The 21,638-nt window shown below is 34.3% G+C and overlaps 2 protein-coding genes across 3 annotated transcripts; one reads left to right on the top strand and one right to left on the bottom strand.

Moving 5' to 3' along the window:
• The first annotated feature begins 1,152 nt into the window (after nucleotides 1-1,152).
• LOC136223022 (uncharacterized) lies at nucleotides 1,153-8,993 on the top strand. Of its 2 annotated transcripts, XM_066010802.1 has the most exons (12): nucleotides 1,153-1,542; nucleotides 2,681-2,778; nucleotides 4,182-4,251; nucleotides 4,630-4,777; nucleotides 5,059-5,196; nucleotides 6,760-6,899; nucleotides 7,329-7,376; nucleotides 7,789-7,899; nucleotides 7,979-8,160; nucleotides 8,231-8,352; nucleotides 8,447-8,523; nucleotides 8,610-8,993. In XM_066010802.1, the coding sequence occupies exons 1-12, from the start codon at nucleotides 1,336-1,338 to the stop codon at nucleotides 8,736-8,738; spliced, it is 1,470 nt and encodes a 489-aa protein (XP_065866874.1). In that variant the 5' UTR covers nucleotides 1,153-1,335; the 3' UTR covers nucleotides 8,739-8,993. The 2 variants fall into 2 exon arrangements, 1 of the variants encoding a protein (XP_065866874.1); XR_010685789.1 differs by lacking the exon at nucleotides 8,610-8,993 and having other exon boundaries at nucleotides 8,209-8,352; nucleotides 8,447-8,524.
• Nucleotides 8,994-13,332: 4,339 nt separating this feature from the next.
• LOC136222534 (chromatin remodeling protein SHL) lies at nucleotides 13,333-21,145 on the bottom strand. The gene is made up of 5 exons (XM_066010302.1): nucleotides 20,977-21,145; nucleotides 20,539-20,884; nucleotides 20,049-20,117; nucleotides 16,879-17,014; nucleotides 13,333-13,752 (listed from the first exon to the last, which is right to left on the bottom strand). Exons 1-5 carry the CDS (start codon nucleotides 21,047-21,049, stop codon nucleotides 13,726-13,728), a joined length of 651 nt encoding a protein of 216 aa, XP_065866374.1. The 5' UTR covers nucleotides 21,050-21,145; the 3' UTR covers nucleotides 13,333-13,725.
• Nucleotides 21,146-21,638: the final 493 nt, after the last annotated feature.

The following is a 21,638-nucleotide window of genomic DNA, read 5'->3' as shown; positions in this document are numbered from 1 at the left end:
CATACAGCCGCCGCCGCCGCCTCACCAAACCCTATCTTTGCATCGCCGGTGCTCCGGTTCTCCCAGCCAATCTTCTTCTCCTTCCTTCGTCATGGAAGCCATCACTGATCTCTGCGGTCAGATTACTCTTGAATCGGAAAACGGAACGGGGCTCGTCCTAAGAATTTTAGACTCTCTCGCTTTTGTCGAGCCGCCGCCGCGGCCCAAACTCTTTCCCAACCTCACCTTCATCTTCACTGAAACAATGAAATCCTTGATTGATATGAGTGCCCATATTACCTTGGAAGAGGAATCCGCCACGGGTCTCATCCTCCAGCCAGACGACGCCGCGACACAACCCAAACCAAAAACATGGAGCTTGATTGTTTCCTTCCTCGCGGATCGCCCGATGAAAATCCCATTCATTTGTCGGGATAGCTCGGGGTCATTTGTTGCAGCTGGAAACGGGCTGGTATGCTGCCGATTTGATCTGTTCCTCGCCGAAGCCCTCTCCTTCCGTGAGGCACTAAGCTGGTTGAAGACAAAGGGATGGACTAGTGCTGTGTTGGAGTCGGATTCACAATTGTTAGTGTATGCCCTTAAGCGAGAAAGGACATTTGCTGCGGCCGAAAACGGGTTGTTACGCTGCCGATTTGATCCGTTCCTCGTCGAAGCCCTCTCCTTCCGCAAGGCACTGAGTTGGTTGAAGACAAAGGAATGGATTGGTGATGTGTTGGAGTCGGATTCACAATTATTAGTGTATGCCCTTAGGCGAGAAACTAACGGCAATTCGGCTTTAGATTTGATTATCGACGATTGCAAATCCTTATTACAGGATATAGCAGCTTCTTCTACCTGTTTTGTTCATAGATCAGCGAATTTTGTAGCCCATGCTCTTGCTCGGGCGGCAGTTTCTAGTGCTGATCGTGGGGTGTGGATAAATGAACCACCTCTTTTCATTTGTAATGCTTTAATTACCGATTAATGAATTAATCTTTTGTTGTCAAAAAAAAAAAAAAAAAAAAAAAGTTAACATTGCAATTTAAAATAACAAAATATATCATGTATCTCAATTTATATTTTTTTAGAACGAGGATCAGAAAAAAAAAAAAAAAACTCCCAAATATTTATATATTTATAAGTTGTACAAGTTAAGGTCAACCCATCACCAAAAGTCCAAAACCAAAACCAAGCAACATACCTTGATTTCTTGCCCACGGAACCAGTAAATCTTAACATCGCTAGGCATTTTCTTAATCACCGGGGCTTTGCCATTTTCAGATATCAATAAAGTTCCACTTCACATCAATTCACGCTTTTCCTTTCTCATGAAGGATCCGCCCCAACCTTCATAAAATGTCGGAGGAAGCTATTGATGATGAGATAAATAACACCTCTACTACACCAAACGAAATCAAAGCTGACGACACCAACAAGGATCTAGATCCAGAGTTGTTCAGCTGCTTGCTTCAGCCTGCTCCTGCTGATTCTGATCCTGAATACATCGGCATTCGCCGCCTTCTTCTCTATCGAAAAGCCGAGTCCGGTGTTCGCCGCCGAATTGTAAGCTCTCTCTCTCTCTCTCTCTAGCTGAGCAATTTGAGCTAGTTTAGAGAGCTCAATGAAGCGCTATGACGTTGTGTTTTTCCTTTAATGTTTATCGCGACATTAAACTTTAAGTCTTATGTTAATAGTGTATTTGAAAGAGGATCAGATTGGAATTTGTGGCAATCAATATATATGATTTGTAGCATTTTTGGTGATCGTAGTTTCAGCTCCAATTTATGGATTCCACGAATGGAAGTTCACTGTCGTGTGCAAACATTAAGCTCAATGCAATCATCTGGATTGATTTTTGAAATTGGCTTGCATCTGTGCATATCCATCGAAATTTTTCACTGTTACGGAAAAGGACATGATCCTAAACAAATTTGAACTTAGGATTGCATCCTTGTACAGAGAAATTGCGTCTGAATTTATATAATAATTTTCAATTATTTTTTGTTGAAAATGTTTAGCAAGGAGTGATGGAAGCATGTTGGCTGTTCAATCTTGAACCTAGGAATTTCAGAACTGAGAAGAAAAAGAAAGATAATACTTCAAATGATCTTATCATTTGCATTGTTATCTAGTGAAATTCTGATTGGTTTGACTGATGCAGGAGGTTCCATGATTTGAACCCTGACGAACAATTTTCTTGAAACCCATACACAAAGAAATCAATCACAAGAATGCTAGGAAAATCTCCACCTTTGTTAAAATCACTTGGTTACCTCAAGTGAAGTTTTGATTAGGTTCAATGCGGAGTAATTTTCTTAAATTTTAAAAATTTGATTAAAATCGGTAGCATAACTTAGAAACATGAGTTCTTTTACAAGCCTTTTATATGAGGCAGAAATATAACTAAAAATTAGTTTATAATATCCAGAAAGTCCTTAAAAAATAACAAAACATTGCCTGAAACTCGTTGAAGTCAATGTGAGCTGTGCTTGCTGCAGGATTGGTTGATGACCAGCTTCCTTTCGACTCTTTTCATAAAAAAAATAAGAAGTTAGTATCATAAACATAACTAATAAGCTTCGCTAATAACTGTAGAATTCTGAGTGCTTGTTTATATGTGATTACTGTAGTAATTATTTGCTTTATTCCATCATCTTTGAAAATGTAAACAATAGCTTGTCACATTGATTTATCTTTGAAGGATTGGAGATGCAATGGAAAAGGATATGTCAGCTATCGTAATTACATTCGCAGGCCAAGGAATTGGCAAAGCCAACCAATGCTTACTCCAGGGAACAGGTAAACATACTTTGATAAGGAAAACATCTTGTGTATTATCATCAAAATTAATTATGTTCACATTGTCCAGTAAGAACTTGATGTTATACATATACACAAAGTTTATTGAAGATATATAAGTAACAATGCATTTAGATAGAAGAGGAATTTAAATGATTAAGTATTTGGATATTATATAGGGGTTTGTAACTTTTCACTTGAAACACTATTCCAAAAAAATTTCACATCAAATCCATGTTTATACAAGTGTACTCTAAAGGAATTTGAATTTCTCAACCCTTGAAAGCTGAGAAAATTGTGATAAAAATGGGATTGCCTATTCTTCCTTGTTCAATTGGATGTTGGACTCCTTTTGAGTGATAAAAATCTGTCAAGACTTAACGTATGGGTTGATGTTGAAAATTCTACAACCTCTGTGTTAGTTTCTAATATTTTATTATCTGTCATAGTTTTGCATGCTTAATATGGGATCATTTAATTGTATAGGGTTGATATTGAAATTTCTACAACCTCTGTGTTTGTTTCCAATATTAGATTAGCTGCCATAGTTTTGCATGCTTAATATGGGATCACTGTATGGTATGATCTATCTATGCATACACTGCCACAGTTTTGCATTGTTATATGGGATCACTTTATGCTATGATCTATGTATTGTACATTGAAAATGAAGTTGCTTATGAGTTTGACATCCCAGTATTGTCAAAAATTGTACTAAGATTCAAAATAATTCTCCTTTTTTTTACTACCAAGTAGCTTCAGAAGTTATCTAGGAAACCATATGACTACTTAAACAAAACAGATGTTTATAGGTTCTTTAGAATTAAGATATGCAATAGGTAGGAGACAAAACTTGATGGCAGAATTTAGTTTTCTGGCTTAAGATTAGCCGATCAGGTTGGCTGAAGTCTGGAAGGTCGACTATATTATATTAGCATCATTAGTTACATAACTATTTAGATTATTGACACTTGGTTATTGTATGGAAATTTTGTTCATTTGCCATATAATGACTAGAGAAATTTGAATCTTTGTGTCAGTATTCAGTCAAAATACATTTGATAGTTTTTGTCTATGATTTAAAAACCTCCTTCCTCTCTCATCTCAGAGTTTGTATGTTCATTGCCATAACTCATTTGCATATTTGCCTAAGAAACATTTTTTTTAGATGCCTGCACTTGTGAATAATTGAAGCATCTTAAATCAAGCAAACTCTTCCTTTTGCTTAGATGAGTTGCAGATGCATAATATATGTTGTTTTACTTTGGTCTTTTACAACCACTATTATTATCTTTTCATTTATTTTAAGAACCACTACTTGTTTTTATATTTCTTAGTGCTATTTAAAATTTTTGCTTTTATACAATTCTGACATCAGGGTAATTTACTGGTTGATGCATCAGTGGGCGATGGCCTCAATGTCCAAGTCCACTGTCATACTTGTTTGAGACAGAGAGCTGGAGTTCGAGCAGGGTATGTAGTTCAAATTTTGACACTCATGCTCTGGCATAATGTATCAATTCATTGTATTAATCTGATATAAGAAGTCTCTATATAATTGAATTTTCTTAAAAAATAGTCAGTTTATGACCTAAGTTTGCCTGAGACTTAATATGACAAGTTTTTAAAGAATATATTCATGCATAATACTGATGACTTCCCTACTTTTTGTAATTGTGAACTTGCAGCTGACTTTTGGAATTATTTCCTTTGTTTCTGCACTTTCATCCTTACACCAGAAATCTGATCATAAATAAAAATCTGAAATAACTGAAATCAGTTGCATGAGAATGAAGCAGCTTTACATCTTTGATTTATTCTTCTTCCTTGCAAATGTGAATTTCTTTGCAGAATGTAGCTGGCAATCCATCCTCTACTCGCAGAACTAGCTTCAGCTCAAGTGTAAGTGATGGTGATCGTCCACGTCGTCGAGGGGTCGTTGAACCAGCATATTCTTTTGTTGGAATGCATTGCATCTTTGATCAATGCAAATCTGCTGGTACTTGTGGTTTACCTTTTGAATATTTCAACTCTATGTTACTTTATGGTGGAGTAAGTGTAGGAAAGTTGACTTCAGCTGCCTTTTTTTAATGTTTTGAAGTATGATTCAGCAAGGAAGGCAGTGCCTTTTTCTTTTTTCCCGTTTTGTCCTTGTGGGGCCATTTTGCTTGTATTGATCTTATTTTACTCCTACAGCTCTATGTTGTAATTTCTTTTCCTTCTGAATGTATTTTCTGATTCTTAGAAAAAGAAAATAAACCTGATTGGTCCTGTATGCAGTTACGGTTTTGAAGTTTGGACACACCAGTTCTGATCTACTTGCTTATGGGGCATCAGATGGAACCCTGACAGTATGCACTGTCTCTGATCCACCTTCAGTCCTCAAACATCTAAAGGGGCATTCAAAAGATGTCACAGGTTTGGTTAACTGGTATTGTTTCTGTGGTCTTTTCTTGTGTCCTAGACTGATGCAGTTAAACTCATGTCTATGTATCACAAAAATGCATCATGTGGTTTGGCATGCCAGTTGTTCTTGATGTAAATGGTGGAATGTGTAAATTCTAGTTAGCAAATACCAATTTGATAGTGATCTTTGGATTAGAGAAGGATATCCATATATGAATTCAGCAAACTACAAGAAAGAGATGGAAACATGATCTTGAAAAAGTTCAAATTTTCATCATAATGTAACAGGACAAACACTGTAATTTGACATTGGGCACTGATATCAAGCTTTACGTAAACGTCTGCGACTTATATAACGAACATTCAGAAATCTTTTTCTTAGTTAATAATATTTGTATTTCTCGTCTCTGCATTTTTTTTTATAAAATAAAATTATATGGCATTCATTGAATCATTGCCATTTTTTTTCCCCTTTTAAAGGGATTTTAGATGGATCTCTTGGGGATTTGGTTTTAGGTTACATAAGTCAATATGACCTTTGTATATCTCACATAAAAACGAGATAACTCAAAGATTAACCAATGATTAAAGGGACAGTTGAGACCGCCATATATGATAATCTTATTTCCAGACTGCTGTTAGTTTTATACTCCATACATTCTAAGCTTTTATTTGCTGTAATGTCTCAAGGTCCAAATCTGGGCACAGAAACAAAGAGCAAGTAACAGATACACGATACAGATAGTTATCATTCTACAGATTAAGATATTGGTCACCGAGCTCTGCCCTAAAATGTTTATTTTTTTAAATTATTGACAAAATCCAAGGGAGGACATTAGTTATTGAAGGAATAATATTGTGCTTATATTCCATATTATAGAGAGAGGACTTGAGAAAACTTAATTGCTGGAGAGACATAGAAGTTGGGAAATTGTACCATATAGATTAAAGAATGCTAGACTGGGTGCGTATTTGACCGCAAAGAAAAACTTGGGATATCGAGACTGAAGGAGGCGGTTCTCTTGACAAAAATAGTGAGTCTTTTAGGAAGGCTTATGCCAGCCTCATCTCTCTTGCTGATTTCAGTGTCATTGTTAACATTGTGATGTAAAAGTCTAAAATAGTTTCGTATCTTTGATACAGTAAGGTTCCATTGCACAGAAGGTACCTCTCCGAAAACCTTGAGTAGTGCAATTATCTACAGGCATCAAAATCTGTAATTATGATGTCTGTTCTTGATACAGCACGCTCCTTAATTTTTATCTGTTGTATATGTTAAATTGTGATTACATATGAAATCAACCTACCAAAAATTACCTTAAAAGAAGAGATATCAAGTACTTTAATTTACATGTCTGGCTCCATTCTCTCTGAACCGTTATAACATATGACCTTTTTATGGCTAGTATGGGATTTTGACTGGGAGCTTAGTAGCATACTGTATTGGCAACGATAAGAGTTGAATATAAATGGAATTCATATGAAGCAAGCTTTTCCGTATTCCTCCTTTAAACTAGTGATCTAAAGTATGTTTTATGCCTTTGCCATGCTTCTAAAGTATAAATTTACTTTCAGATTTTGACTTCTCATCGAACAATCAGTACATTGCATCTTCATCATTGGATAAGACAGTAAGAGTGTGGGAATTATCACAAGGTCTTTGCATTCGAGTTATATATGGAGTCTCTTCACAATTGTGTATTCGTTTTCACCCTGTAAGTAATCATAATGTTATATTTTCATTTATTTTAATGTTCAATATTTAGTTAGCATTTTCACATAAAACATTGTGTTCATATGTCCACAGCAATGATTCGGTCCATCTGAATTATTATTGTCAGTTCTTAGTGTTTTGTAAAAGCTGCAGCAAAATATATGTTCCATTTTATTTTTAGAGGTTTTTAATCATATTTAAGTTCATTCATTCTTCAATAAATGAACTGTCTATGAAAGTGTTGTATGCTTTTGAACAAGTTCCCTTGTCAATATTTTCTGTTACATTGATTTTATTCTTTGTTTCTATGTGGTGTATTGAGTGCATCAGTAGGGTTTATATCACTAAAAAAGAAATATATTCTTCTATGTCTTCACCATTTGCGATTTGATTGGTCACTAAAAGGTTTGCAATTTCTTCTCTGATGCAGGTAAATAACAACTTACTCTCGGTTGGGAATGAAAACAAAGAAATTACTGTAACTACCTTAAACTTTGCTTTGCATATTATATTGTCATGATTTTGGGCAATGTACGGAAATTTTTACTTCAATTTGTTATCTGATGGTGTGTTGATTCTGACTATGTGGTCATGCTTAACAATCTGATCTTTAATTAAATCGATCTATCTCACTTCTCAACTAATAAGAAATGGATGCCAACTTTTTCCTAAATGTTGTTTTCCTGCTCTCATATCTGATCTGTAACAATTATTTTTTTCTTTTAATGTTGTTTGCCTGAGCTCATATTCGAGCTATAACAAGTTAGGAACTCAGGATTTGTAACTATGAGGGTTGTACTTAGTTCTGTAACAACTAACTGGTAATTCTGGCTTGCTCTATATTGATATATGAAATGGACCATTGACTGACCTTCTTTCTTGGTATCCAGGTATTCAATTTCAGTACTGGCAGAACCATTAGCAAGTCTGTCTTTGATGCTAAGGTTACTGCTACGGATCATGATCATACTGGTCAACTCATTTTCTGTGGGGATGCCCAGGTAGCTTTTAGATGTATTATAACCAATTTTTCCTATGCACTGCTATTTGAAACATTGGCTTATGGAGTAGCACATGTAGGGTTGTGTATACTGTGTAAGCATGGATTCACACACTGGTGCATTATTGCGTTCTCACCGTCATCGAAGTAGTAGCAAGACTAAATCTCCTGTGACAACTGTGAAGTACCGAAGCTTTTCTCTGCTGGCAGGAGGCCCTGTATTGCTGGCATGCACTCAGGACGGGAGTCTTTCTTTCTTCAGGTTTGTTGATATCATGTTTAGCTACTTTAGGCATTATCGAGCCTTTAGAATATTATGCTGGTATTTGCAGTGTGGCGTTGGAAATTCAAGGTTATTTGACTATTCGGTGCTCACTCAAATTGTCGCCAAGAATACATAGCATTCGGGCTTCTTTCTGTCCCCTGCTTTCTCTTGAAAAAGGAGAATACATAGGTTATCTCGAATCTAATGTCATCGTATCCTTTTTATGAACCTGACTAAGGTAACTGAGATTTTCTTTGTTGACATTTTCTTTCGTAATATGCAGTCGTTGGAGGTGAGGATTCTAATGTATACTTCTATGATTTAACTCGGCCCAGGCATACATGTGTTAACAAGTTACAGGTGATCAATGCTTTCTTAGGCACTAGGTTTTATTAGCTGAATATATTCATGAGCATACTCTCATCAATGGTGATTTGTGACGGCAGGGTCACCGATTTCCAGTTATTGGTGTTGCATGGAACCACGGGGAAAACTACTTAGCTTCATCTGATCTTTATGGCGTTGTTATTGTTTGGAAAAGAGCAAAAGCAAGTTCCAACAAACATACATGGTAAAGAAATCTCCCACATACACATCCCACGACTGAGGAAGGAATCAGTATTCAATTTCATGATTTGTTCATCTCAAGTTCGTACGAAAACAAAGTAACCATTGTTTGTATTGAATTTTGTACTTATCAATTCATTGTTTAGTACATGTAATGAAATATTGAAAATTGAAGAGGCGGTTAGATTAGAATTATTTACAATTTCTTTGTAAACATTTGCGTGAGGTTAATCTGTAAAATGCTACTGGTCAATTTTGCAGCGTGCCAATTGGATAATCATCGCATTGTATCCAACCTCGTCCTAAGATGCAGAGTATGTGTATTTATTGAAATGGACAAGGAAAAGGTTTGAGCTGGAGAGAGTAAAAATCTAATCCAGATAGGGCCTTTCGTTTTTCCATTTTGAGTTTGGGTTAAATATGACCCTAATGTGAAAAACAATTTAAGAGCATCTTCAATGATGGAATATAATGAATTCAGGTTATATTCTTTCATTAAACTCTACCCTCTTGGGCAACTATCAACCACTATAGATATTTAGTAGTTTATTAAGCTTTTAGATTATTTTTAGGGTAAATAATTTATTAGTCTCCTAGTTTTTACTTAACACACTGTTTAGTCCCCCTATTTTGAAAAATACATTTTAAGATCTCTATCTTTTGCCAATATTAACCTTGTGGTCCTTTTATACATTTTTTTAGATTTTTAATCGGACATATCTTAGCTTTTAGGACAACCATGGTATAATACAAGTTGACCATGTTACTCTGTTATTTTATATATATATGTTTATGCTAAAATATAACGATTGTAAATCTAAAAAAACTAGACAAAAGGACCAAATGGTTAATATTAGCAAAACTTAGGGATCTTATAATGTGTTTTTCAAAATAGGGGGACTAAACAGTGTGTTAGGTAAAAACTGGGGGACTAATAAATTATTTACCCTTATTTTTATAATATATTTTTAATTTTTAAAATAATATAATAGAATTTAATTAATTGGTGGATCTCGTGTGATAGAATTTAACCATTGAAGTCAATGTTAATAAAATGAAGTTTATTAAAAAAACTTTTTTTTAATGAAAGATTGGGACGCGATTAAGAGGTTAGACATCCCAACTAGGTTGACACTCCTAACGCACTTAACCAATCCTGAATATTATTAATAAAAAAAATAGAAAATTACAAAAGATGGAGAAAATTAAAGGAAACGAATATGAGCAACATTACAAAGGTCATCGAAAACATGAGCTTGGCAAAAATAAGACGCAGAGTGCCACTAGTGGAGCGCTGACGCAGATTTACCAAAACAGGCAAAACGATCCACATCTTGATTACCTTCCCTGTAGATATGAGTGATTCCTTATATGCGCGATGGAAATAGATCGAGTTACGATCCCCCGCTTCAAGCCATTTTTCTCTACTTTTATTCCAAAGGAGAAGCTCCTGTCTGAATAACTGAAGGTCTAAATCTTGTTTAGCTTCCACTTCTAAATCCGGATGATTTATAATGATGATGTCTCATATATATTGAGTGGTAGAAGGTATCAACCATTGAAAATACTTAACATCGTGTAAGTTTGATTTTTACAGATGGAATAAAAGAAATGGCTCGTTGATATATTAGTGGCAGAATATGTTCTTTCTTAATTTCGTGAATGAAATCCAAGATTGCACCATGTCTATAAACGTAGTCTAATATTGCTTTATTTTTCATGTTATAATCATTTTTAATCTTTCACAATAATCTTGAGTCAGTTTAATTTGTGGTATTTGAACTTGGTGTGTTTTACATTTTGGTATCTAATTTCAGTTTTGTACATAAAAAAATATATAAACCTAGGGGTGATATAACATTGAAGTACATATAATCTGTTATCAGGGGTTACATAAGGTTATGTCAGGTGTAATAACAAAAAGAATTTCACTCTCAAATTTCAAATTTCAAATTACGTACCAGATAAAAAATTAGCATGAAATATGTTAAAAGGAGAATTTTAAAATGAAGAGGTGACCTCTACATCGAGAAACTATACGATGCTACTGTAATTCCAACTATTGGAACTAGTAAACACATGCCATGTGTATTCATTAATACAAGTTAGAAAATAATAGAGAAAAACAATTGCATTCTCACCTCTGCGTTTTTCACTGGATCACATTGAAAATTAAAAACCTAACACTAAAATCAGTCTTGTTTCTTTCGCAGTGATTCTTCCCCCCACCTTCGCATTTCCCTCCCTCTACATTTATCCCTCTGCGATCAGTCTTGTTCTCAACAAAAAGAGAAAGGCTTCTTAGGTTTCTCAACAAACTAAAATCTGGTTGGGAAAAATTCACACGTAAACAACGATTTAGACTGACACACAGGAAAATAGAAAGAGTATTCACTTTATTTTACTAATTTGGTATATTGGACGGAAGAGTTGTTATAACGAGAGCAGGGAACATCAAAAATTATGCTCAAGTACCAAGAAATATTTGATGTCATACTGAATTTTTTTTAATTAACCCCCTTTTTTTGTATGTATCAATGTGTGACTGACGTGTCAATTCGTTTGAATTTTTTAAAACGCGTGCAATACACTTTCCAAGTATAATTTATTTCTTTATAATTGATAGACTACATTTTAAACAAGTTGAGGAAACTATTAAGATATTTTAACCAAATTGAAAAAGTTATCAATCCTTTAAAAGTTTAGGGCAACTAATTAACCTTTGCACAAGTTCTCAAATATCACATGATTGTATTAAATCCCCTTTTTTTCTAGAAATAAATGTTTCAGATTGTCTTTTAAACTGGAGATTTATGATTTAAAACCCTTAACTACTCAAAATAACCTTATACCAACATGAATTCGATTTCATTGAAGTAACAATTTAACCCCACATCCAAAATAGCACCAAGGTCACACATTTATAAAATGATGCCAGTTAACCTCAATCGTTTATAAAATTATAATCACTATTTCATAAACATCAGTTATTTTATACGTGGATGTCAAATTGACACTTCCTCAATAACCTTAAAGCAATTTCGATACCTTATTCCATTACTTTAATACAAATTCTTTTTTTTTTTTTTTGATAGTAATGCTAATATATCATTAATTCATAAAATTGCAAGTACAAATGAACCCAATAAGGAATAAAACCTCACATACATATAAGCTAAGCCTAATACATAGTCCACTAGGACAAGAAAAAGACTATTAAAAGCAAAAAAAAAAACGCCATTAAAGGTACATTAAACATAAACAACATTTGAACCATATATAGATCGTAACTCCAAATGCGCCGCAAAGCACCTGTAGTCCTATCTTCAGCATTTGAACCATTCTGAACCTTCGGATCTAAGTCATTTCTTTTGAAACCACATAGATCCAGTGATCTACGGATAAAATCTATCGTTTCTGCTCTTGCTATAACAGAAAATGTTACAAATACAAAGATTTTAACCAACAGATATAGTTCAAGCGGATCCAGAGATTCGATAAACTAAATAGGATCCAACTAAAAACCGACACCAAAACCGATACAAATTCTAAATTCTTTTATTTAGGTGCTTTAAAACCAATCTTTTATCTATGATATTAAACTCTTGATGTTTTAATTTTAATCATATTAAAACCTCTATTTGCTTTCCATTCACTAAAAAATCGTTATTAATTTCAACTGCATCTGAAATCGTAAGTTGTATTGTTTTTTACGATTTAAAACAATGTGTTCACAGTCTTTTAATAGCAACATTAAAAATACAAATTTTGAAATCACACGAAATAAATAACATAATGCTACCGAGTTTAAGTTTAAATGTAACTTTTCCAATCATCTGCCGTTATGTGTTGAAATACATAATCGACCTCAACAAACCAAAATCAAAATGGTCGAAGTCGCATGATATTTTTTGCATAGATAAATCACTGGAGCTGTAAATAAGCTGAGCAGCTCATAAGTGGCTCGATAAAAACTCGATTGTGTATAGCTCGATTTGTAAATGAGTCAGCTTAAACACAAATAAGTTCGACTCGAAAGCTCGCGAGCAAGCTCGATTATAGATTATGAACATACTCGTGAGCAAGCTTGGTTCAATTATTATTTTAATAATATTAATTCTATAAAATGGTGAATGTAAAACGTAATTTTGTAGATTTCAAAACTATGTAGTTTTGTATTAAAAGAAATTTTAAATCAATACGCTTAATTTGGTTGTTCGTGAGCGAAATTCATGACCTGAATTAATGAGTTGCTCGTGAGCAAAACTCATGAACATACTCGTTAACAAGCTTGGAAACAGCTCACGAACAGAATGTTGAGCTCAAGCTCGACTCATCAGTTTCTAACGAGTCGAGCCTGAGCAAATCAAAGTTCAACTCGGCTCAATTACAGCCCTATAAATCACCGGTTATTATTATTTTTCCACAAAAAAAAAAAAACCTAAAATGAAAAAACATTACCAGATATTAAAACCTATACCCAATCGAGCTATTAGGATAACAGAATCTGAGTTGAAATGTTATCCGTATGTCTTAAATAATAATAAACTGTATGCATAGTCGTGAATAACACCATGAAGACTTGTGTAATACAAAAGAAAAGAAAAGAAAATAGTTATGTTGCTCTCATATTTATAAACATCTGATAATTTCAAGCATCAAAGATCAATTCCACCAACTCTCCTAATGTTTCTCCTAACTACCATCTATTTGCTTTCCAATAAGCTAATAGAGCTCTGATTTATACATCAACCTAATAAAAAATATAAATAAGAAACAACCAAACAAGTCAAGTCATGGACTTCCTAAGGAAAACAAGTTGACCACCCTCATCTCAAACCATATATAATATATATATGTATATAAACATCACAAAGGCTTTCAAACTAGTTTCCCTCATCTGACTCTCAGATATTACAGCTTCGCCTACCCAAGTTCAACTCCCGTCTTCTTCCTTCTACTATTTCTAACTGCATGTTTTCCTTATTTTCTTCGTCACCTCCGCCGCCTCTTTGTTTCCACCTGAAACAACACGTAACACCATCAGATCACCGCAAATACACGATATCTATTTAATACTGACTTACTTCTTATTCTCAACTCAGTAGGTAGCAGGTTTCTTAATGCATTGACCCTATCTGACTAAATAAACTAGGTGTTCATCCGAGTAAATATGCAAACACTGACCACAATAATATTAAATACAAGGACCTACTAGTGTATTAAGTCAAATGCCAAGGAGGTTTAAATTATTTACCCTAAACGAAACCTCAAAATGAACTCTATTAGAAAGCAATAAAAAAGGAAACAGATTTGCACTACCCACATTGATTTGAGATGAGGTATTTGACATCGGAAACACAATGTCAGTTTTACACAAAATATAGAAACTGAGAAATATAAAATGTCAAACAAACCTTCTCCAATACAAACTTGTCTCATAGGCATTTCATTTCACTCAATTATCATGCATATAAGTCCAGATATACTGAAATGCTAGTTAATGTGCAAGCGCAATTTTGGCATTGATGTTATAAAAATACTATATTATATTACACATAATGGGTGATAGTTTTCTTTGATGACTTTGTTTTTGGTGTTCTGTTTCTTCTTTTAATCGACTGATCAATTTAATTGTAAATGTTCACTACATATTTGATATTGCATCGCGTTTGGTTATTTTGAGGGGGGGAAGCAATATAATCAGGATTTTTGCACATCCAATTAATAAAATCTACGTCCTTAATTCTTAACTGTTTTCATATATGATCATCACAATCACTGTTATCAGAATCTTACAATTCGATTCAGCTCTATTTGACCCAGAACTATAGGACGTATCTAAATTATAAATCAATCGGATGCGAATTGGATGCGAATCAGTGGTGAATCGGCCGAATAAGTCGACTCCGCTGATTCCACCGATTCAGGAAATATGTTAAAAAAATCGTGATAATAACTACTGCAGCAGATTCCAAATTGTAGTTTAGGAAAACTATAAGTCTCTAATGAAGGAAGGAAATAAATTAGTGGAAAAGAACCAATCAGAAATTAAAAAAAAAAAATAGGAAATAAAATTAATTATAATTAATCCTTTACAAATCAAAACACATTAAACATATATGACTTTCCAATTTCAAATCAATAATATGCAAGTCCCAACTCATCCCATTCAGAAAACGTCTTAGGCACTTTGCTTTGTCGTGGTGCAACAACAGATAATCAGAAGCAAATTATCTTCATCCCTGTTCATCAAAAACTCCAACAACACTAAGTACTGAACTCACCTTCCTCTAATCCGATTGTTATTTATCAAGTTATCAACTCAAACTAGTTCCATTGCATCATTATCAAGTTGACAACAAGGCAAGAAAACTGAGTCAGAAACTCAAACTCTCCATCTCCACAAGTTACTAAAGAGAGTCTGGTTTTTGTGAATTAGTTTTATTAGGATTACATTTGCATTAGATTTGAATTGCAAATACTTGGTTGATATGATTTCTTTTTTCACATTAAAATTGCTTATAGTATTTTAAGTTCAACATGGTAAATATTTTTATTTTTTTGTAATATTATGAATTTGATTTAAGAGTCGAATCCTCATTTGACAACTATGATCCCAATGGGCAACTAACTTGAATTTACGAAAGTTCAATGATCAATGTAAGAAACAGGACAATAAAAGGCACTTCAACATCAACATACTACTGATTCCCACACCTTGATGGCACATCTATTTGGAAAAAAGCATTTTGAGCCCCCCTTATCTATATTATTTCTATACATTAGCCATAATCTTTTGTTTTGACAAATCGAGTCTTTAATCATTTATAAACTTATACTCTGGTCATTCATAAATCTACACATTGAATCCATTAAAAACCTAATTGAGCCCGTTAATTAAGGGCTCAATGTGATATATAAACGATCAAGGGCATAAATGCATAAGTTTATAGGAGATCAAGGGTCAATGCGTCAAAACAAGAGATTGGGTTTTTTTGTAATTTCAAACAAAAATCTGAGTATATTTTATTCTTATAATACCATTACGTTGTTGCGACTTCTCCTATACTCATTACAAATGTTCTTCTGGTAATTTCTTTTATTAAAGTCATTCCCCTTTTGCTACTTGCTTTATCCAAATGACTAAAATCAAATGTCCATAGGTCTCGTTTGGTATGCTTTAATGCAATGTAATGTAATCAATGTTGTAATGTAATCAAAGTTGTAATGCAATGTAATATAATAGTGATTCCATTACAATGTTTGGTTGGCGAATTTAAAAAAAAAAAATTGGTGAAATGTAATTACTATTTCAATACTTATTTTTGTTTCGTCAAATATAGTTAGAAACTTAAATTATTCTCAAATTCTCATATGCATGGAAACATAATCGATGTATGATGGTTAAGAACTTGTTAGTTTTTGTTCGTTTTTCCCGTTTTCATATTTTTTTTCTATTTTTTGCATTTTTCATGTTTTTCACGTTTTTAGTTTTTCACATTTTTTCATTTCCGCATTTTCACCATCTTTCGCGTTTTTTTCTCGTTTTTTCGTTTTTCATGTTTTTCTCGTTTTTCACATTTTTCCATTTTTTATGTTTTCGTGTTTTCCGTTTTCATATTTTCCCCATTCTTTGCATTTTTATGTTTTTCTCATTTTATGCTTTACCGTTTAATAAGAATGGTGGATAATACATATAAATAATAAATATATATATTATGGCTAGTCGTAATGATCATCCATTGTAATGGGCATTCCATTACAACGTTCATTACAGTGTACCAAACGGGACCATAGTTCAATTCAAGAAAGCAAAAGAAAATACAGTTTGAGATCATGGCATTCGCATAAATTTAGCACCTTCTCCAGTAAATTCAAAGCTAAATGTCCATAGTTCAATTCAAGAAAACAAAATATAGTTTGAGATCATGGCATTCACATAAATTTAGTACCTTCTCCAGTAAATTCAAAGAGATGGATCATGAACAAATCACACATCTAATGTGACAGTGATCAAACAATTCCAGTCAGTATATACAAAATCTAAGATTGATTGATCAACTTGAGTCCATATAAAGGAAGAGGTGTTCGTATCAAAAGTAAATGCTTCGATATTAATTAACACCTTCGATGTACAGGAATTACCTTTGTATCAGGTTGTTTTGAAGAAGCATTGGAATTCTGAAGCTTATTTTGACCTTCAGATGAGCAATTCTCACAAAAGAAGTGGTCAAGTCTTTGAGCTTCCTCTGCCGTCATTTCTATACAAGTTGGATGAAACCTGAACCGAAACTAGTAATTAAATAGCGTATTTCATTTGCACGAGTGAATTTTCTCTGTAAAACATGCTGAATTAAAACAATAATGTGGAAATGCAAAAAGTTCCAATGATATTTCTCATGAATATGACATATTTCCGTTCATAAGCAAGAATAACTTGTTGTAGGGTAAGAACAAGATCTTACAGTATTATCTTACCTACATTAGAATACTACCGTTCAACTTGCTTGACAACTAATGTCATACTTTCAAATACTGAGCAGATGAACAATGTGATAATCTAGTACGGGGAGTTCTAATAATAACACACTACACAAAATATCTTTTCATAAAAGAGGTGACTAATCTATTAGATGTCAAAATATGAAAGAAAATGGTTGCCTAAATGAAACATCTAAGCAACAACAAACTAATAACTCACCCAAACGCAAAGTAATAGCTTGGGGGCTATCACACTCCAAAAAGGAGCGTGGGTTGTGGACTCAATCCAAACAATCTCCAAAAAGCTGGCAAAATGCCCCGTTTTTTTGTTTGTTTGTTTGTTTGAAAAAAAGAAACAAAAACTAGCTCACTGCCTTTTCTAAATTTTAAACAGAGTAAATTTCAAACTTCAAACACAAGTTTGAAATGTAAAGTCCACCATAAATAACACGCCTCTCTCAATAAGGTTGTATAAGGTTCTCTGAGTTACTGAATATAACCAATCAAGTGTTCAATAGGAATTCTAATTGCCGTTCAATATGAAAACAAATAATATGATGTAAATTCCACAAAAATCTAGGTTATGTACATAAATTAGTCCACAATTAATTTTGACCAACGCTATATAGTATACAATATTACAATGTTAATAACCTGTAGAAACTCACAAGGACAATTCAGAGGATGATCATGAACAGCTCGAGTTTCAAGAATGTCTGACAATATAAAACATATAGTTGTCTTACAATTTCAAATTTTGTTTAAAAAGACGCTTCTATTTTTTATAGCTAAATGAAGGAACACTATTTTCGAAATAACACCATTTATGATCGCTAAAAAAGGAAACTTCTATTTATGATAGCTAAATAAAGGAACACCATTTTCCAAATAACCTATCAATCTCTAAGTAGCATTTCCATCAGCTACATTAATATGAACAAATACAACTTCCTGTTTAGGAACTCATTAACAAGTAATGCACATCCTTAACTCGTCCAAGGATCCATTTATTGTATCTTTAAAATGCACATAATGTCCAAGGCTGATTCATAACTACCCCTTAAATGCTATAGTTATCATTCTTGTAGCTAGAAGATTTCCTAGAAATTTGATGAAAATCTACTCATGCAGCTTGCATGCATTGTTTCCATGCCAATTTACCCTCTCTAAACTTGTAAAATCTCACACCTTTCAGTTAGGCTAGTAATATGATGAAAACTGTGCAAGCCAAACTGAGATCAATAACAACCAGAAACATTTATTTCAAGTCTTTCACCAGAAAAATTTCCCAAAAAATAAATGTTACTCCACATAGTTTCATGCAAATTTCAATGAACACGTGAAAGGGGTCAAATTGAACCAAGTTCAAAGAGGATTTTTTACTCGAAACAAGCTCGAAGCTCGAGCTCGTTTATTTTCTAATGAGCTGAGCCGTGCTTGAGCAAACCAAAGCTCGGCTCGGGCTCGGGCTCGGGCTCGGGCTTGTTAATTTTATAGCGAGCCGAGTATGAAACTGTGCAAGCCAAACTGAGATCAATAACAACCAGAAACATTTATTTCAAGTCTTTCACCAGAAAAATTTCCCAAAAAATAAATGTTACTTCACATAGTTTCATGCAAATTTCAATGAACACGTGAAAGGGGTCAAATTGAACCAAGTTCAAAGAGGATTTTTTACTCGAAACAAGCTCAAAGCTCGAGCTCGTTTATTTTCTAATGAGCTGAGCCGTGCTTGAGCAAACCAAAGCTCGGCTCGGGCTCGGGCTTGTTAATTTTATAGCGAGCCGAGTATGAAACTGTGCAAGCCAAACTGAGATCAATAACAACCAGAAACATTTATTTCAAGTCTTTCACCAGAAAAATTTCCCAAAAAATAAATGTTACTCCACATAGTTTCATGCAAATTTCAATGAACACGTGAAAGGGGTCAAATTGAACCAAGTTCAAAGAGGATTTTTTTACTCGAAACAAGCTCGAAGCTCGAGCTCGTTTATTTTCTAATGAGCTGAGCCGAGCTTGAGCAAACCAAAGCTCGGCTTGGGCTCAAGCTTGTTAATTTTATAGCGAGCCGAGTTTGAGCAGGCCAAAACTCGGCTCGGCTCGATTACAGCCCTATTTAAAACCTTAAGACGATAAAAAAAAAAAAAAAAAGGGCGGCCCGGTCGCATTACGCGTCCCCGCTGAACGAGGGTCCGGGGAGGGGTCCCACCACAAGGGTGTATTGGGGGCAAGCCTTCCCTTGCCAATTGGCAAGAGGCCGCTCCTAAGACTCGAACCCGTGACCTCTGGTCACACGACAACAACGTTTTACCGTTGCGCCAAGGCTCGCCCTCTTAAAACCTTAAGACGATAATGAAATAATAAGCTCTTTCAAACCTCTCTTCACCAAACATCACTGTTAGAGGTTTTTGACTAGTCAAAACCTCTAAAGTGTCTCAAACCTCTAATTTTACTCCAAAAAGCTCTTTACCAAACAGGGCCCATGTCTAAGGCTGATTCATAACCACCCCTTAAATGCTATAGTTATCATTCTTGTAGCTAGAAGATTTCCTAGAAGTTTGATGAAAATCTACCCATGCAGCTTGCATGCATTGCTTCCATGCCAATTTACCCTCTCTAAAATTGTAAAATCTCACACCTTTCAGTTAGGCTGGTAATATGATGGAAACTGTGCAAGCCAAACTGAGATCAATAACAACCAGAAACATTTATTTCAAGTCTTTCACCAGAAAATTTTCCCATAAAATAAATATTGCTCCATATAGTTTATGCAATTTCAATGAACATGTGAAAGGGGTCAAATTGAAACATAAATTAATTTCAAAAACATTTACCAATCGCTGCAGCTTTCACATTGAACCATTAGGTCATCAGGGTTGTAAGGCATCTCGCATTTGCAATACCTGCAATTGCAACAATGTACCATAAAAATATAACCTTAGTTACAACAGAAATAACAAACAACCATCCAGCTGCAAAAACTCTAAAAACATCATTCTTACATCAAATGAATGCATAAAATGTGCACATAAAATGGACAAACCCTAAAAACCAAGCTCATTTGCAGTAAAAGGTACTCTCTGAAATATGCATATGTCATTATATATGCACATGGATACATGGCGGAGTAACAAACATAACATAAACCAACAAGCATACAAAATCTTGAGTTACTGAAGAATTAGTTACATGACTAAAACCAAAAAAAAAAATCAGATTAACTAAACCGGTACCCAATCAAAATTAGAGATTGAAAAGGAAAATAAACATGCACAAGGAAATCCAGGAACAAACAAATTTTTTTTTTAAGAAACAGTTACATACACGGCCACTCTATCAGGATCAAAAGCGCCGGTGGAAGAATTGTATTCAAAACGACAAAAGAAGTCCTCGTTTCCCACAGCATCGAGCTTCGTGTAGCTCTTGAAACTATGAACCGTGCACTTGCCTTCAATTGTGTCGGTGCTCTGAGTATCGTAATGGTCGGATAGGAACACCTCTTTAGAACCGTGAAACTGCCGGCGGCCACCGATGGACTCCTCCGGTCGATAATACCAGCGGACGTGAATCCTGACTTGAGCACCTCGGCCGTTGGATTCGATCTGCTCGATCCTGGCAACGTAGGACGGCTTAGAAGAATCAGAAGGACGCATCAAGACGCAGTCGCCGGCTAAAAGAAACAGAAAAGAAGTCGGTGAGTACGGCGCAGTTTGTTTCCGAGGAAAATTGAGAAGAGAGAAAGTGAAGGGAAAAAAAAAATACCTTTAATGGTTTTGTTGATATGCTTGACTGTATAAGAGTCTAGAGCGCGTCTGGGTGCCTTTGGTTTGGCCATGGAAGTAGTGTTTAGTGTGGCTTCGAGGATTACAATGACACGCACAAAGACAAGAGAGAGATTGTCTAGAGAGAGAACAGAGACAACAACAACGGGTAAATAAATTACTAATTAATAGTACATAAATACGTATATTCTTGTTTGTATATTTGTATATAGCTAATAATATATTATTATTTCATATATAATAAAAAAAATATTGACTTGTATATAGGAAATAATAAAAGCCACTATCATGCTAAAAAGGTAAAACAAGCTTATATGTCAGAGAGAAAAAAATATTTAATGTTTTTCTTATTTAGATATTTAAAACTAGGCTGCAAATGAGCTGAGCCGCTCATAAGTGGTTCAGTGGTCGGTTCGATTTATAAACAAACCATTTATGAACACAATTTACTGGTTTGGTTTGTAAATGAGCTGAGCTTGAGCATGTTAAAGCTCGGTTCGAAAGCTCGCGAGCAGGATCGATTAAAACATTTATGAACAAATTTTAGTTTTGTAGAAAATTATATAGTTTTATGTACTTCACAAATATCTAAACTTAATATTATTTAATTTGCTACTAAATTAGTTCGTTCACCATAATATT

Source organism: Euphorbia lathyris, chromosome 3, assembly GCF_963576675.1.
Source record: "Euphorbia lathyris chromosome 3, ddEupLath1.1, whole genome shotgun sequence".
Classification (NCBI taxonomy): domain Eukaryota; kingdom Viridiplantae; phylum Streptophyta; class Magnoliopsida; order Malpighiales; family Euphorbiaceae; genus Euphorbia; species Euphorbia lathyris.
This window is presented reverse-complemented; position numbering and strand designations above follow the sequence as displayed.

Bases quoted from the DNA above. Each gene is read 5' to 3' on its own strand.
- LOC136223022 (XM_066010802.1), top strand. From the start codon at position 1,336: ATGTCGGAGGAAGCTATTGATGATGAGATAAATAACACCTCTACTACA. The intron at 5,197-6,759 runs GTTTGGTTAACT...ATTTACTTTCAG, and splicing joins GCATTCAAAAGATGTCACAG to ATTTTGACTTCTCATCGAAC. The intron at 7,377-7,788 runs GTAACTACCTTA...CTTGGTATCCAG, and splicing joins ATGAAAACAAAGAAATTACT to GTATTCAATTTCAGTACTGG.
- LOC136222534 (XM_066010302.1), bottom strand. From the start codon at position 21,049: ATGGCCAAACCAAAGGCACCCAGACGCGCTCTAGACTCTTATACAGTC. The intron at 17,015-20,048 runs GTAAATGTTTTT...GTTTCGGTTCAG, and splicing joins TGTGAAAGCTGCAGCGATTG to GTTTCATCCAACTTGTATAG. The intron at 13,753-16,878 runs GTAATTCCTGTA...GTGTTGTTTCAG, and splicing joins CAAAACAACCTGATACAAAG to GTGGAAACAAAGAGGCGGCG.